Source organism: Photinus pyralis, unplaced genomic scaffold, assembly GCF_008802855.1.
Source record: "Photinus pyralis isolate 1611_PpyrPB1 unplaced genomic scaffold, Ppyr1.3 Ppyr1.4_LG8, whole genome shotgun sequence".
Lineage (NCBI taxonomy): Eukaryota > Metazoa > Arthropoda > Insecta > Coleoptera > Lampyridae > Photinus > Photinus pyralis.
In genome coordinates, this window is record NW_022170819.1 from 14,496,868 (window position 1) to 14,514,641 (window position 17,774).

Here is a 17,774-nt window from a genome sequence, read left to right on the forward strand (position 1 = left end):
TTAACTACCGATTTGATTTTTTAAACCGGTCATAGCAAATCACCAATTGTTCATTATTTTCTGATAAAAAAATCCAAATTTTCAACGCTCTTAAAGAAATCGGTTTATTACTTTTAAAATAAAAGAAAATGGTTACCTTAATAATTATACAGCAATATTAATGCCTACCCCTTGGTCCTTCAATCTAGAGGTACTGATTGATCCATTAGGTTGATTCAAATGGTTGAAAATGACGGTCGTTACAAAATCCAAAGTTTCGTATAATGAATGGCTCCTTTGATTTGAAGTTCAAACACGGTCAGTCAATCCGTCATATAAAAAATATTATTTGTGCACAATCAACTGTGCACAATCAACTGCTTTAGACGTGCGACAAATTATTCAGTAACTCCATTTTTCTAGTTAGAGTCAGTCACAGAATTTAATTGATGGTCTTTAAAAACTTCCGCTTCGTATTTATCGTAATAGTTTTTAATTCGTAAATTATCCCTTGTAAATAAATAAGGTCGCCAAAAACTTTAATTTGCGCGTTTAAAATTTAACACAAAATAAGATCCACCCTACGGTAACTTACAGGTGTCTATTCCAAACTTTGGTCAACGCCAATTTTAATTTATATAAATAAAAATGACTCGCCGAAATGTATATATGCGCCGTATTAACTTCAGAACGACTGCACCAAATTAGATAATTCTGTTTGTTGTGTTTTTTCTCTTTTCCGCCATTTTTAATTCAAATATAAGTAATAGATGGCGCCATGAAAAACGTAAAAAATATTTTTTCTCTTTTTGGTCATTTTAAATCGCAATATAACTAACAGATGGCGCTAAGTGAGATCTACTACGGGTCTACAAGAGTCCATACCGTCGATTTCAGGCGAAAAAATAGATGGTCAAACGTATCAATTACGTATGGCCGCGAAGAAGCGCCACAACCGGCTAAACCGAACTTATGTTACATCCGGGAACGGAACCTTTTGGCGAGGTGTGGCGGCGCAGTCGCCGACACTGAGTGCATGCTCCTCGGTATGCTCTATCCGGGAGCGACCCCGCGGGCGAAATAAGGCGGCGAAGTCGCCGAAACTGAGCTTATGGCCCAACCGGGAGTGGGACTGATAGGCGGTACGAAATTCTGCTAGTACATAATAAAATTCATCCTACGATAACTCACAGGTGGTTCACCTCACTTTGTTCAGGGTTCAACACGCATTGCCTGACGGTTTCCCCTGAACGACAAACTTTCCATTACTGTGACACTCATTTCATGACGCTAACATTTTCAACCAATAAACTACCTTTATCTATCCAATCACATTACTTGACAGCCATAAATCGACTCAATTGGAATACTGTGGAATGGAACACATTAACAGAATGGATGACCGGATAATTGTAAGGGATTCACGTGACCAATCACCATTGTACCATAGGGGCGTAAGACGTCCCCGAAAAAGCGACAAATTGACTGCACAAGAGGCAGAATGATGGGAAACAAACGGGCGTTTGTCGCCTATACAAAAGTAGAAAGAAGAAGAATTTACGACTTAGAAGCTATTACGATAAATACGAACAATAGCGGTCAATTAAAATTGGGTAACCTTTACAAAAATTGAATTGTGAAATAGAGGATATTGTTGCGAATACGGACAACGGCGTAAAATTAGACAAACAAGACCTTGACTACAAGCTCGATTCGCAAAATCGATTTGTGTTAATTCGTAACTAATCCCACGAAATTGATTAACAAGAATTATTTATAATGAAACATTTAATTAATAACTACACCACCCGGATTCATTCCAAATGATGCTCAACGCCCCAGCCTGACATAGTGACAGCAATACTGTAACGGTAGCTCGCTTTGCAGTTTTAAATTTTTCGAACTTGTATATTTCAGTATGGGAAAATTTACATATGTAGGTACCGCTTCATACGAAAGGGGAACGCGAGTTAAGTGTAGCGATAGGCGACCGATAAATTTCCGGCCTTGTGGCGTAAAAGCACGACTGCTGTACAAGGGTCTCTGGTTCGAATCCGAGGCATGGATATTTGTAAATGTATAATAGTGGGTTGGGTTGGTAGAGCAGCCCTTGGCGAAACCCCGCCCACTTCAATAAATAAATACATTAGAGAGCGTAGTTAGGAAAGTGTGGGCTGTTGCCGCGATTACGGCGACTCCGGGAATGAAATACGGGCACATTATTGCATCACAGCGGGCTTGCTCGCGATTATTGCTTTGGTTCTGTATCAGTTTTTTTTACTTGAGCAACTACATATTATATAAAATTATAGAGAGAAGAGCGAGTTCCAGCTTTAAGTCAATCGCGGAAACCATATAAAGCGTCTGTGAGTCTGAATTGTAGCAAGGCCTAGTTAAATTCCTGTTTAAAATTGTGCGAATAGTCAAGTAAAATACGTAGCGCAATTCGCGCGATATTAAATTTCCAAGAAAGAAGATTCGTTTGAGCGCAGCACGTACGCATACTCAACTGTTATGAATGCAATTAATATTAATTTCACCGTTACAAGTAAGGCGTTATTTTTAAATTGTGAACGTGAAAAAGCAAATTAAACGAACGTATAGTGGGCTCATTTCGAAGAAAACAAACTCTCCGACGTAAACATGTCTTAGTTGAAAATCAGAGGCGCTTAAATTGTAATTACAGTGGCATTTTGCTTACGAAAAAACTCAAATAAGCCGAAAAATGAATGTATGCAGGATACTTCGGAAAGTTTTTTTATTTTGTTGTGCACTACTTAATACTCATAACTCGAGTGATTTCTTCGAAAATTTGACGAATGCGGTCGAAGTAAATACAAGCTTCGTCAATTTCCACCAGAGACCAGAGTGGGGCCTAACGCTTCAACCATAGCACCCTAAAAGCGATCCAGTTTTCAATTTTTCCTGGAGGAAACCTTTTTCAAGGGAGAGGGCTGTACCATTTGTATTCGAAACAAAAATACCGATTCCAGTAAGAATTTTCTTACTTGACGTAATCATACTATCCTTAAAGGTACCCATCTGTGGAAATTAACTGCATGAAACAGATTTGTATTGTATTTAATCATTTTAATTGGATCCATACAAAGGAATTTGGTTTAGTTGTTAATATCTTTTGCATGAATTCAAATTTTGTTTATTCTTTAACAATTGCCAGGGGTGTATTGTGCATAAAACTGCGCGCACCTTTCACCTTGTTTAAATGACATTTGCAAACCAAATTTTGTCTCCATTTTCCAAATCAAACCAGCCCATTTCGAATTCGAAAAAAGTACCGCATGTACTGTTAGCAATAACAAATTGGAACTGAAAACGGTGGTTGCGAGTTCAAATCACGGATTGTGCAAGAATTTACTTCGTGGCACGTATTTGTTTACACAATCCAGAGATACCGTTTCGTATAAATTTAATTTGCGCAAACGTTTTTAGTCGGTGTCATGAATTCATTTCCTATGAAAAATGCACGGGAGGAAATAGTTGTTTTTTTGTTGTTGTACCTGCTTAACACATGTGCTTCTTACAATGCACGTACTCGCTTAGTTACAAAATTACTTTTTAACTGTACACGAGCTTGGTTTATTACATAATACTGTTACAATAAGAAGAAGCAACTTTCTTTCACGTTTTTGTTTTTAATCAACTCAACTCTTGCAAAAAAATTAGATTCATCAACTTGTGTCATTTACGGTGTATGATGTAGAGCAAGTAAAGTGAAATTTCCAAAAGAAAATCCCATTCAGTTCTAACAAATTTTTCATCCAAGAATTTACTCTGTAATCCTAATCAGTCACGCTTGCGAATCGAAATCTATGTTATGTACTTCCTGCCAATAAGGAGGAATCGGTTCGGTTAAAACGGAAAGCGATGATATAACCACAGGCCGCACGCATATGGGCGTCCGCACATGTTTGGGAGTACAGAAAAAAATGAATTGTTTACTTATGATGTAATAAAGCACCGGTTTTGTGAAAATGTCTTCCCAAAACAGTCAGTCGTAAAGCTCGCTTCCCACGGACCGTGATATCGCAAGCAGGGCCGTGCCGCGTCAGCATGCGAAGAGTGCATCTCGAGGTAGTCCCTGAAGATCCGTTATGGCGCAACCCTCGGCGCGACCGATCCCCCGAGAGTCGGTAACTTCAAAGGTGGTAAGAAGCAAAATCAAAGGATGGATGAAGAGTGGCTCTGGTGCAGATGAAATCTTCAAACCCGATTGGCCGTTCTATATCGTCATGGCTACGCTTTTGGACTACAATCTTCAAAAACCTTCTTCGTGCAGTGACACCCCGTGGGAAGATAGCCGCCCATGCCTTTTGAGGCATATAAGATCAGTAAAGGCGCTATGCTGTTTGAAACCCTCAGAGCAACTTCAAAAGATAACCTTTAGAGGCGCTTAAAAAAAGTTTAGGAAATCTATAGTGTACTATGGTATGAGGAAATATGAAACTTGAGAAGTATTGAGACGAAATAGAAAGCAACTTTTGAGACTCGCTTGAGGGGAAAAGAAAAAAATGTGCAAGGAACTTAATAAGCAATTTGAAGAATTTCATAGGGGCGTGGTGGAAAATTTGCGGAACTTGAGATGGCCTTCGATTAAGGAGAAATTGAGGAAGAAACTATACAGGGTGTAGCACCTAAGATCCCTCGGATCATAATTCCTTTACCATAAAAGATACCGAAAAAAGTTTTATAGCAAAATTGTACACGATTACCGTCGCCATATTTGTAAAATATTTTTGATAACCAGGGGCGTGCTGTATTCCAGTGGCGTATCACACTTGCATTTTTTTAAATGAAATACTCAATTTTTTATTACTGATTTAGAATGTACTTGAAAAATACTTATTGTTTTATATAACATATTATACGAGTATCCCTAACTTTAACGATTTCACAGTTATAACCTTAACTTAACTTAACCTTAACGCGTCTAAAGTTTATAATTCAATACCTCCTGAAATTAAAGAACTTCCTATACAACATTTCAAAATTCAACTACATAAACTATATCTACTTAGTCAATACACCTCTTAAATAAAAATTAATCTTGATAAGCTTCTGTTTTTATTATAATTTATTTCCCGTTAAAAATATTATTTTTCACTCGTAATGCCATAATTAATGTTATTTAGTAATCAAACTGGGTTGAGTGGAAGACCAAGCTGCTACTTAGTAGTTGCTTGAACTCACTCCATTTGGGAACAACAAGTGAGGCAGTTCTTAAGTACTCTGTTCTCTTCGAACATCATGTATGATTTTATTTTTCTTTATTTTTATCTTGAACATTATATTAAGTTGTTTTCAATAAATGCATTATTATGGTCGGTGTTTCTTGTGAGAACTCAGGTCTAGCCTGGTTAACTAATCGCACGGATTAAAATCAAGTAACGATTAGTGTCTGTGTCTGTGTCTGCTGAAGTTATGTAGGGTTCTAAAGAAAAATAAAAATTAAAAAATAAAATAAATATTCGCACACTCACATTGGAAATCTAGGGATAGTATGTAATTCATACTTACCAACATAGCTATTAATGGCCACAATAGTCAACGCTATCAGGAAAGAAGAAAACAAAACAGTCATTATAATAATTCCTGTACTTTTATTAAATAGAGTTTATTGTGTAAGTGTTTCTTTGGCTTTGCGTTTGGGTTGTATACGAGTGGGTTGTGATAACGTGGTGTGTTTATGTGAAGAAGGAGTTTTGTGTTTTTTAACTGTGCTAGGACGTGTAACTTTATTGGGTGGACCTGTCTTTGTAGTGCATGTTGCGTTACTTGTATTTATGGTGTTTCTTTGTTCTTGAGGTTGTATTTGTGTGGTTGCTTGGGTTATTGTTGGAGATATTACAGTATTTTGTGAGCCTGTAGTGCTGTTAAGGTTTTTGCGTTTGGGTTGTATACGAGTGGGTTGTGATAACGTGGTGTGTTTCTGAGAAGAAGAGTATTGTGTTTTTTAACTGTGCTAGGCCGTGTAACTTTATTGGGTGAGGGCCTCTTTGTAGTGCATGTTGCGTTACTTGTATTTATTGCGTTTGTTTGTTCAGGAAGTTGTGTTTGTGTGGTGGAGTTAAGGGTGGAGATATTACAGTGTGTTGTGTGTCATGTTGTGAGTCTAAAGTGCTGTTTAGGCTTTTGCGTTTGGGTTGAATACTAATGGGTTGTGATAATGTGGTTTGCTTCAGAGGTGAATCTCTGATTGTAGTATATGTTGTATCATTTGTTGTACTTGTTTGTTCGGTAAGTTGTATTTGTGTGTTTGTTTGGGTTAGAGGTGGAGATATTACAGTATGTTGTGTACCGTGTTGTGAGCGAGTACTGTTGTTTACATGTATACGTTGTGGATCATTTCTGTATGTAGTATCTTGTGTTATGTTTAGAAATTTACGAACAATATGGCATGTGTTGATAATGACTGCTTTTTGTAAATGTTTGTATGTGTTTTTGTCTAAACCTAATAGTTGTAAATTGTGGTGTATTGTCTTTGGTATAACTCCGGTAGCACTAAGAATAATGGGAACTATAACAGTAGATTTCATTCTCCATTGCGTCTTAAGCTCGATAGCTATATCGGTGTATTTGCGGTGTTTTTCTGCATGTGTTTTAGTTAAGTTGTTAGTGTTGGGTATGGCAATGTCTATAATACAAATGGATTTTTGCGTTTTATCAATAAGTGTAATATCTGGTCTATTATTGTGGATAGTTTTGTCTGTGAGTAGTGTCCTGTCCCAATATAATTTGTGTGTGTTGTTTTCAAGTATGATCTGTGGCGTGTATTTGTAGTATGGTGTCGTATCTGTTATGAGATTGTGTTTAAGTGCTAATTTTTGATGTATGATTTTAGCTACCTGATCGTGTCGATGTTTGTATTCAGTTTGTGCAAGTCGTGTGCATGCCGATATTATATGTTGGATTGTTTCTGATGTTTGTGAACAGAGTCGACAAGAATCGTTTGTCACTGTTTTGTCTTTATGTATGTGTTTTTTATAGTTGCGTGTATTAATGACCTGGTCTTGTATTGCTAACATGAAACCCTCCGTTTCCGGGAAAATATCACATTCAGACAACCAAGTGTGCGTTGCTATAGAATCAACACAATCCTGACTAACCTCTTGTGGAAATCGTCCATGCAACGGCTTTTGGTTCCATGTCTGTATGTTATTTGTGATGTATGTAAGTTTGGATGGAGGTGGGAGTATATTAGTTTCGTGTAGGTTAAGTGGCGTGTAAGATTTGTCTGCATATGTTACTGTTTTGTGTAGGACTGAAGTATCTGTTTTGTTATAAAAGTATTGTCGCAAATTGTGTATTTGTGTTTGGTGCAATAGTTTTATATCTGTTAGTCCTCTACCTCCTTCCGAACGAGGAAGGTAAAGTCGTATAGTAGAGGAGTGAGGGTGATATATGGTGTTTTGTTAATAGTGTACGTGTGTTTCTCTGTATTTGTTCTAAATCTGTATTTGTCCAACGTATAATCCCAAAAGAGTATGTAAGCACTGGTGTGGCATAAGTGTTAATAGCCTTGATTGTATTTCTACCGTGTAATTTTGTTTTAAGTATACTGCGTACTCTTTGTAGGTATTGTGTAATAAGTGTTTGTTTTATACTCGTATGTTTAATGTGTGTGTTTTGCTGAAAACCAAGATACTTATAAGTTTCATTTTCGTCCATGGAATTTATTAAATTACCCTGTTCTAGCTCATAATCTAAAAGTTCTCTTTTACCAGCTGTGATGTGTTGTGTTTTACATTTATCGATTCCAAAGTCCATTTGTATGTCACGTGAGAATGTTTCGGTAATGTGTAGAAGGTGATTAAGTTTTATGCTTGTGGAAGAGTATAATTTAAGATCGTCCATGTAAAACAGGTGTGTAATGTTGTGATGTATTTCGTGGTTGTGTTTAATATTGTACCCAAAGTTAGTAGTGTTTAACAAATATGAAAGTGGATTAAGAGCAAGACAAAACCAGAGCGGACTTAAAGAATCGCCTTGAAAAATGCCTCTTTTAATTTGTATTGGGTCAGTAATAAGTTTTGTGTCGTTTAGTGTAAGTGTTAACGTAGTGTTCCAACATGACATTATGTAATTGAGGAATTGTGTAATATTGTTGCTGACCTTGTATATTGAAGTACTTGTTGTAACCAAGAGTGTGGTACTGAATCGAATGCTTTTTTGTAATCAATGTATGCAGTGTGTATGTTTCGTTTGTTATGTCTGGATTGTTATCATTATTATTATTATTATTTCGTAAAAATTTGACAGTTCGAAATTTTTTTTAGAGAAACTAAATCGCGCAGGCGGCTAATTTTTGAATTGAGGTTTTCTTTGTATCAGTAGAAAATTTGTAGTTTTGGTTACCCAGAGGTATATTTTATTTAGGGGGGTGCCATTTGAAATTTTTGAAAAATGTTACTTTTGGCGAAGGTCAATCAAAAATTCATTTTTTTTGTGTAAAGTACTTAAAAAAAATTTTGTGACTATGAAAGAGGTCTTAACCTGTGCCTCAATTCAAAAATTAGCCGTCAAATTAGAACTGTCAAATTTTTATGAAAAACGTTCCATTTTCGTACCTACAAAGATAAAAAGCTTTCGATGTTATTGTAATATCGCCGCTATTTATGGAGCAATTGCCGTTCAAATAGAAGATTGCTAGGAAAAGGGTGTAAGATTGGAAGAAGGTCTTCGTTGTCCTACTTTGCCATAATTATTTGAAAAACCGGAGTCGCGTTTACCTGCATTCAATGCATCATTACAATATTCGTTCAAATTGTATATTAAATTTAAGATAGATTTCTCAGTGAGGATTCGAAACTTACATGATATTGTTTGTATTCTTAAATTGTAACCTATAACGCTTGCATCATAAATGAAGCAGGCATTTGACAGTATTTATGGATTTAAAGATATAATTCAGGTAACGTATCGATTTTGATCTTGGTGAAATATTTAAAATTTGTGCTTCATCTGAGCACAACGTATAACATTTACCCAAATTAAGTTTTGGATATACCAATTCCACATTATTTATTTACCACATAATACATAACAGGTTTTTACGAGGGTATTTATATGGCCAAAGCAAAAAAGGTAAGTTTCATTCAAGGAGCTATAACCGCTACGTAAGGAGCAAGTCAACGAGCCAGTTAGTAAATATCAACAAACAGGTGGCGTGCTAACGTGGAGGTAACATTTTCAAGCAGTGACAGATCATAATTGCTGTTCGCGGGAGCACAACGAAAACGACTAAAACTAAACAATCCGCATAGTAACACATTTTCCAAGAATACGAAAATTTTGCCCTATATAGGTATCATAATACAGGGTGGATTACTTTTGATATCCGGAATCCTTTTCGTACTGACTCACATTTGAAGAAAAAATAGCATAGGTATATTATGCGGAGCCAAAGTGATTTCTTATGAATCGTCGGTATTTTGCCACACTGACTCGCCATAAAAAGTATCACTTTAGCTCCATATAATATAATATACTATTGCAAACCTAACCTACCTCCGGAAACACACTATACTTTCTCAACCATCCCATTAGTTTAAACATTTGACACCAGGCCCAAACGATATACTGCTTGTGCTTGCTATGTTGCCACATCATCCCGCTTCATATTTCAGCCTGGCAAGCCCACTCGTTTTAGAGATGTGAATTTTGGAAATTTTGCTGCCAAGGAATGAATTAGAACCAGAATCGGCCGGATTTACTCCTGATTGTGATTGCTCATGTGGAAAAAATGCTCGAAAAAATGTTAAAGCAAATGTTCAATGAATTTTCGCTTAAGGAAGGGTTCAGAAGTCTCATTGGTACTAGTTTTGGTCTAAAGATGGAGCTAAATGTTCCTCAATTTTTAACATTTGTCGATAAGGCTAAGATTATTGATTTAGAGTACGGGACAAAGCAGCATACGGCTTAGTAATCGTATTGGCAACTTGAGGGATACTGGTGTTCATTCACAGACTTTAACGGTAGCTATAAGAATAAATAAACGAGCATTCGGTGGAATGGAAGATTGTTTTTTTTGTATCTTTTAATGTCTATGGAGCATTGTTTTATTAGTGGATTCCGGACGTCTGGGGATGAGGTGTGGGGAAATTGTATCATATTCAGTTATTTTAATTAGTTGATTACAACTGCGAATTCGGCATAAGGTCATTCAGCATTGTTTAAACTTGATTTGTTCCAAGTTCCAGGTAGAAAATCTCCAAATTCAAGGGTCCATCATGACTATTTATAAGGTAAATTTTGCAATTGTTCTTTATATTGTATTATCTTTGAATTAAAATTAAGGGTAATTCACAGAATATCGTGGAAATTACCAATATAAAAATGTTATGAAGGAAATGTAAATTGAAACCAGCTCACTTTTTAAATTTTTTCAAAGTATACGAAATTTTATGGTCATTTGGTGTTTTGCAAGCAAGCACTCTTCAGATAATCAAAGTTTGAAGTCAATTTTCAGCTAAACCTAGGGAAGGAGAAGTTTCTTATAAGTTAGTAAAATTGACATACATTTCAAGTCATATTTAAAAAATCTCTAATTTATTTCAAAGAAGGGAAGTTCAACTCTCTTTCTATGCAAAGACTGTTGCAAGACAAGAACAAATTATACATTGTTGGTTCAGTCGAGAAGAGACACGGTATACCAAGACAAAATGCTGCACATACAATTGGAAGAACAACTCACCGTCGTTGCTTACGTCCTCATTCTCGTCATCATCGGAGCAATCCGAAACTTTCGCGTTAAACAAGTTGCCTGTCCTCCTCCGCCGCGTCGAATAACTATGCACAGGAACTAAAAGTTTCGGCCGCGGTATTAGAAAATCACCGTTTCGCTCTTGTCGTCGCACCCTCACACTGTCACCGTTCCCGTAAGCGTCCTCGTCCTCATCACTACTACCACTAATCGAATTGTTAGGAATGTTTTTTGGGGGAATTCTCTGTCGCAACTTCTTCGGGGAGTTCAACTCGGACCTGGGCTCTTCGTTGGTTTCGCTCGAAAAACCATTCAAATGGTTCGCGCTGATTGTACGTTTGAAGTTGGCCGTTTCGAACTTGACGGCCGCCCTGCCGTCGCCCACCCACTCGTGCACCGGCACGTGGGTCACTTTTTTACTGTTGACGGTGTGGTCGAAATCGTTTTCGCAAAATCGTACGGATTTGGACGCGCGAGGCGAGTTCGATTTCGGCCACATGTCGTAGCTGTGAACGTCGTCGCTGATGTACAAATTGGTCGATGAGTTGTTGCTGCTCGAGCTGACTGAGGAAAGAGAGCGCTGGGCATCCGTCCAGTTCGCTTCATATTGTAATCTTAATGCGGTATTTAAGACATTACTGTCTAATGACAAGGAGTCGTTTATAACGTCGTTTATGGTCGATATGTTTATTTTCATGTTTAATGATCCTGCATCAAATGAAAGAGCATTGTAGCGTTTAATTGACGAACGTGTATGTACAAGAAAGCCGGCAATTCAACCTTATGTAGACATTTATCGTAAAGATAAAGCCCTGTGTATATAAAGGCAATATAATTTTAGACTTATGACATGAACATGGAGTGATACCTTAGAAGTGTTGCAATTGGTTCGTTCTGGGCATGCGCACTTTTGAATCTGTTACATTATGATAATGCAAAGATCGAGGCAAAGATAAACTGTAGCTTGACTAAGACTGAAGTTAACATGACAACGCTGCTTGCACTACGACATGATTGGTTATTTTAAATTGCCCGCCTGATGCGCATTCAATAAAATATGTAATTAGGCTGTCGAGCTATACGTATGTTGCTCACATTTTTCACGTTATCAAAAATATCAACCGCATCGACATCCATATCTATTCCAGAAATGAAAAACGCCACTTTCAATAAAATAATACGAATGTTTTAAAGATGACAGATGACAAATATGGACGTATTTTGAACGTCGGTAATTCCGACTTAAGTTGTGGATTTCGGCGTCTTACTTTTACAGCTTGGTAAATGTTTGTGACAGTTTAAGGCCGACTTGGAACTCAAGCTGAATCTTAAGCTGTAGGTAGAGCTTAAATTGGACTGGTGCACCGGCCTTAAGATTCCTATATATTGAAATTTCATATTTTTATGCCAGAAAGCTACATTTACTGTTCGATTTTTAAGTTCAACGAAAACGAGAATCATTTAAATTGTGACCAGTGTGAATATGAAACCAATAATATAAATCCCGTTTTAGAAAACATCAGATTACGTATAGCGCTGCAAAGGATTTTAAATGCAGCCAATTTCAAATCTAGTCTAAATGCGCATCTGTTAAAACACAATAAGCTCAACAATTTTAATTGTGCTCAGTGCGATTACAACACTTACAGAAGATTCGGTTTGGAAAATCATCTGCAAATATACAAGCCTTCCGGGGATTTAAAATGTGACCATTCGTAAACTTAATATGCCCGCTTGTAAAATGATTTGCACTACCACCTATTTCCAAGTAGGTACGTTCCAATTAGCATGAACGTTCCAACTCCCAAATCCGAAGTGGTCGACGACATCATTGAATAATTATTTGAAGTTCGCTAGAGGTCTCATCCTTAATTGGAATCGGAAAAATTTTCAATTTTCCAGGAAATTTGTCCGATTAGGCCTTGCGCGCATGCGCACCATCCATCCTGTTCAAACTACCAGTGTTTCTAACTTTTTTAAAAATTAATTTGATCTCTCATTGTATTCTAATTAAAGATCTCCATGAAAGAAACAGTTTTCTACAAAGTACTGCCCTTCTTTCTGTCCTCTTATCAAAGTACGGGGTGGCACTAGTTCACTTCATGGTACTCTAATGAAAGGTCTCAATGAAAGGACTTAATTTATACTAACCATAGTCTTCCTCCTCGATCCCTTTTCGTGATCGGTTATATTTAAGAGTGAATTGTCAAATGAAAGTACCTACAAACGGCGATTGGGACGTTTGGAAGAAATATAACCATTGGGCATTTAAATAAAATTTGATACATAGCCACTTCACTTGGAATAAAAGCAAATATAACGCCAGTTTCAAAATTTTGTTTTGCGCATGCGCAATCCCAACTTTCTTATTTATGGAGGGATTTAAATGAAACATAGCCACTGGGAATAAAAGAAAATTTAACACCAGTTTCAACATTTGGTTTTGCGCAAGCGCAGTGCCAACTTTGTTATTTATGGAGGCATTCAAGTGAAATTTGATATATAGGCTGATGGGCAGTGCGAGGAGCATAGTGTGGCTGAGGCATAGGTATATTGTATCATATTTTCCACAATTTTGAAATGACCGGCGGCCATTTTTATTGGTTGGTACCGGCTGCCTTAGTTACAATATACAAACAAAATCTCCATGAATCCATGGCCTACTATTTAAAAAGGCATTTATTGATTTTCATAGCATAGCTAAAATTATAGCTAAAAATATAGGTTGTGATACATCAATGTAACCAGGAAAAAGAATGAAAAAAATTGACATTAAGATATACAGGGTATTGCATTTAAAAAATACCAACTTTGGGTCAAATCTTAGAAACGGTGGTTCACTAGATTCTACGTTAAAATATCTAAAATAGGCAGTTTTTTATTTAATCTATCTTACATGGGAAGTAAGCTATGATAACGTCCCAGAAAATCAAACTCTTCGTTTTCACCCTGTATAATAGAAACAAACGTAGCTAGATGGTTTCACAAAAAAGTGGCAGAGGATCCCGCAAGTCTGTATCTTTGAAGTCTCATCCAAAGTAGGACACAGGGTACAAATGGATGTCTATTGCGAATTCTGCGATTTTCTTCTTTAATTTTTTTTCTCCGAAGCATGATTTTTCTAGGCCTTTCTTGTTCTTTGTAAAAATATTTTCAAAATTCTTACCCCCACCCCTGGTGTGAAAATTTCGACGAATTTTGAAAATTTTATGGGAACACTATTTGTGTTTAACAACAATCTCGACAACAATATGTCGAACTATTTTAAAAAAAATTGCCGTCCACACCGCCCTTCCAAAAAATCGAATGTAGAACAAACGCTTTTTTTTTAAATTTTCAAAAACTTTTGAACTGGGGGTAACAATTTTTTCAATACCAGAAACAGCATTGGAAAGAAAACCTACCTTAATTCGTTAATTCTACCTTTTAAATCAAGTTACCTTTGGCTGAAATTTTGAAAATTGATGGAGTGATTTCTTTTAACACAGAAAAGTTTAACTTTGACCGTTTGTCGTATAGTTAGTACTTTTTATGATTGGTAACACTGCAAAGTCATAGCCTTCTAAGTTTTATGATAATTGCGATATTCAATTTTTAACGGACAGTTACTTTTTGAAAAAATCATTTAGATATCATGTGTAATACATAAAGGCACACTAAAGTTAACCAAGCCATCGAAATATGCAATAATATACAGAGGGGTCTATTTAAAAAATGCAACTTTGATATAAATCAGAGGGTATTAAAAGTTTCAAAGTGTCAACCAAAGTAGGACACACGGTACAGTGAATGTTTACTGCGATTTCCCGCGAAATTTCTTTCTTCTTTAATTTTTTTTCTCAGAAGCATGATTTTTTGAAGCCTTTTTTGTTCTTTGTAAAAATATTTTCAAAATTCTTACCCCCAAATAGTGCACCCCTGGTATAAAATCTAATTTCAACGAATTTTGAAAATTGTCGGAATTTCCTGAAATTTTATGGGAATACTATTTGTGTGTAACAACAATTGCCGAACAATTTTTAAAAAAGTTACCGTCAAGATCGCCATTCCAAAAAATCGAATGTAGACCAAGCGCTTCTTTTTGAAATTTTCAAAAACTGAGTTTGAACTGGGGGTAAGAATGTTTTCAATTCCAGAAACAGCATTGGAAAGAAAACCTAGTTTAATCCCCTAATTCTAGGTACTTTTTAAGTCAAGTTACCTTTGATTGAAATTTTGAAAATTGACGGAGTGATTTCTTTTAACACAAAAAAGTTTAACTTTGACCGTTTGGCCTACGATTGGATGATTGGAACCCTGCAGAGCTCGCTGCAGAGCCACGGCCTTCTATGTTTTATGATAATTGCGATATTCAATTTTTATTGGACAGTTACTTTTTGAAAAAAATCATTTTAGATATCATGTGTACCTAATACATAAAGTCACCAAAATTGACCATGCAATCGAAATATGCAATAATATACAGAGGGTTCTATTTAAAAATTGCAACTTTGATATAAATCACCCTGTATAATAATTGCAATCTTTTAGGTTGTAACCTTAAGAGTCCAACATTCCTCGACAATGAATTTTAAATATGGGCGTTAATAAACCCACAATCTTCCACCCACGTACTAGTGGCCCACCCTCTGTATGTGCTATGGTTGCACGGGAAAAAATGAACAGGAAACGCAAACTTTGGAACTTTAATGCAGCAACGATCCCGATATGGTATATGTAAACGTATGAGCAATATTTTTCGAAACAAATGCCATCCATTGGAGCACGGTTTGAACGGGTCTTGGTCTGGGTGTTATAGCTAACGTGGAAAATCGCCCCAAGAATGTCTGAACCAAGGTAGTAAGTAAATATTTAACCATTAAACGGGTTGAGTATACGTGACCTGACAAAAAACACAATAGTGCAGATAAATTCCCCAAACGTGTTCGTAATTATTAATTAAGCGACCAATTAGTAAACCTTTCCTTACACTTTTTCTAAAAAACCAAATCAAAAATACGTCCGCGTGACAACGAACCAAACCACTTCCAATTATTACATTTTATTATCATCAATTATAGAACCGATTCAATTAAATTTCTATTAAGACATCCCAAACGTAATCAACGTGCACCGAGCTTGTTTCTCCGTCCAATTACTTTAAAATTGCCCGTGGGCATCGAATTCAATTACCTAATCTATTTCTAACGAAACAGGGATCTCCTATGTCGAAGGTTTGACGAATTCGAATTAGTGCCGACACACTTACGTTTTTGCGGTATTTCGTTTTAAACAAAGAATTACGCAAAGTGGTAGTAGTAGTTGCCATTATCAGAGTTGATGTAATTTATAAATAAACAGACGATACTATTCCGCGTAACGAGATTAGTAATGTGGGAAGCGTCGTAAATTACGTCACTTGCTAGGCATTCGAGTCGATAATTAGTGCAATAATTATTAACGAAAGCGCTCATCATTTTTTTCGGTTGAGTTAATGAAAAGGTCAACAAAATTCGGTGTCGCACGCTAACGTAATTAGTCGCACAGTTTTCGAGAAAGTACAGAGGATCTTTCGTCACAAAGGAAATCGGCGATTAGTAAAAATGGTGGCGTACCGTTGATTATTTAAATCTGATTGCACGGTGCAATTTATGACCTTGATTTATGGTAGAAAATGTCAGCTTTCTTGTACCCACACGTTAGGGAAAAGTTGTAGAAACTACAAGCTTTCTATCAACTGACCTAGTCACTTACTGCCGTTTGATCTTTGAAACTTGACGCGCGAAGATAAAAAGAAAAATTTCGCACGATGCAAGCGCGCCTAATTTGCCGAAAATTGCACATAAGCGCACCGTACACAAAGCACCACAAAGAGCACTAACCACGTTGAATGTAGCTCGCCAGCTGCAGGCGCAGTCATTCTACTTCGCGAGCACAAATCACAATAACCAGAAGGCCAGGCCTAGCAGCAGGAAAAGCGAAGAACCGACCACTTCTTCGACGGAGTGATTAACCCGAAAATAATGGCACTTTACGACGAGACATAACTCACTTACTTACATCCTTTTTCTCGTCCGAGCGCGGACTAACGCGAAAATCGTCCGCCTTCACTTTCATAAAAGTGAAGATCAAAAAAGGACCTTCGCCAATTCAACCTCCCACGCATCCGCCCATGTTAATAACCCATCGTCGGGCGGATTTGGCGTAAATCAAATTTAAAATAATGCAGCTCTGGCGGACGTGAAAACAATCGTAATTACTACCTTTCCCTATCTCCATACGCGCCGCACAAAAAAAGGGAAATATCAATTTTTTAATTAGTACCCTTCAGGCTGTCATTTCTACCGGATGCCATTCCGACCAGTTCTTAACTCAACCGGATAAGTAGATTAAACCTTTTGTTCCAAAATAGACGGCACTACGCAGTTCACAGAAGTGAACTATTTAATTTTTAATTTTTTTAATGTAAGATCGGCCAAAGGTCCTGATTTGGGGAATTGGCCCAGTTGATGAAATCAAAATTAATAAACCTTTCCAGTGAAGCCCACCCCTAACGAAAAATCTTGTTTGAACAAGCAGCGTCATTAAAAGCACTAACCACCGTCCATCGTTAGTGCTTCGTTAGTGTCTTTTAGAGCACAGCCTTTTCCGAAATGTAAATATCCCGTGGTTGATGCAGGTTCTCCGCCCTTTTTGAAAGCACTAACTACTCGTTTGTTAAATTTTCTTAGTGCTTTGATATTTTAATGGCAATTTCGATTTTACAAGTATTTTTTTGATCACAGATCACAGGTTTGTTTTTATTCGTAGTCGTTCCGATAAGTAAGCTAAATGCGGGATAAGATACTTTACAACGATTCAAAGGCTTACATAGCTGGGCGAACCACCTGATCCCCCAGTACCACTCACACAAACATAAAATACGGAAATCTTCAGAGATAGGTAAAACTTAAAAAAATTTAAACAAACCTCACTATTCGTAACTAAAAATCAAGAAGTCACAAATTAAGTGCATTTATTTTCACAAACACGCACTCGGCTTGCCAAAGTTACACAAATTTTTACTGGGTTCGTAAACACACGTGACTTTTAGTAA

General features: G+C 36.7%; 1 protein-coding gene across 1 annotated transcript; it reads right to left on the reverse strand.

Annotated features, from left to right (window-relative positions):
* Positions 1-10,565: 10,565 nt before the first annotated feature.
* LOC116179409 lies at positions 10,566-16,760 on the reverse strand. The gene is made up of 3 exons (XM_031499200.1): positions 16,433-16,760; positions 10,650-11,407; positions 10,566-10,577 (listed from the first exon to the last, which is right to left on the reverse strand). The coding sequence occupies exons 2-3, from the start codon at positions 11,394-11,396 to the stop codon at positions 10,566-10,568; spliced, it is 759 nt and encodes a 252-aa protein (XP_031355060.1). The 5' UTR covers positions 11,397-11,407; positions 16,433-16,760.
* Positions 16,761-17,774: the final 1,014 nt, after the last annotated feature.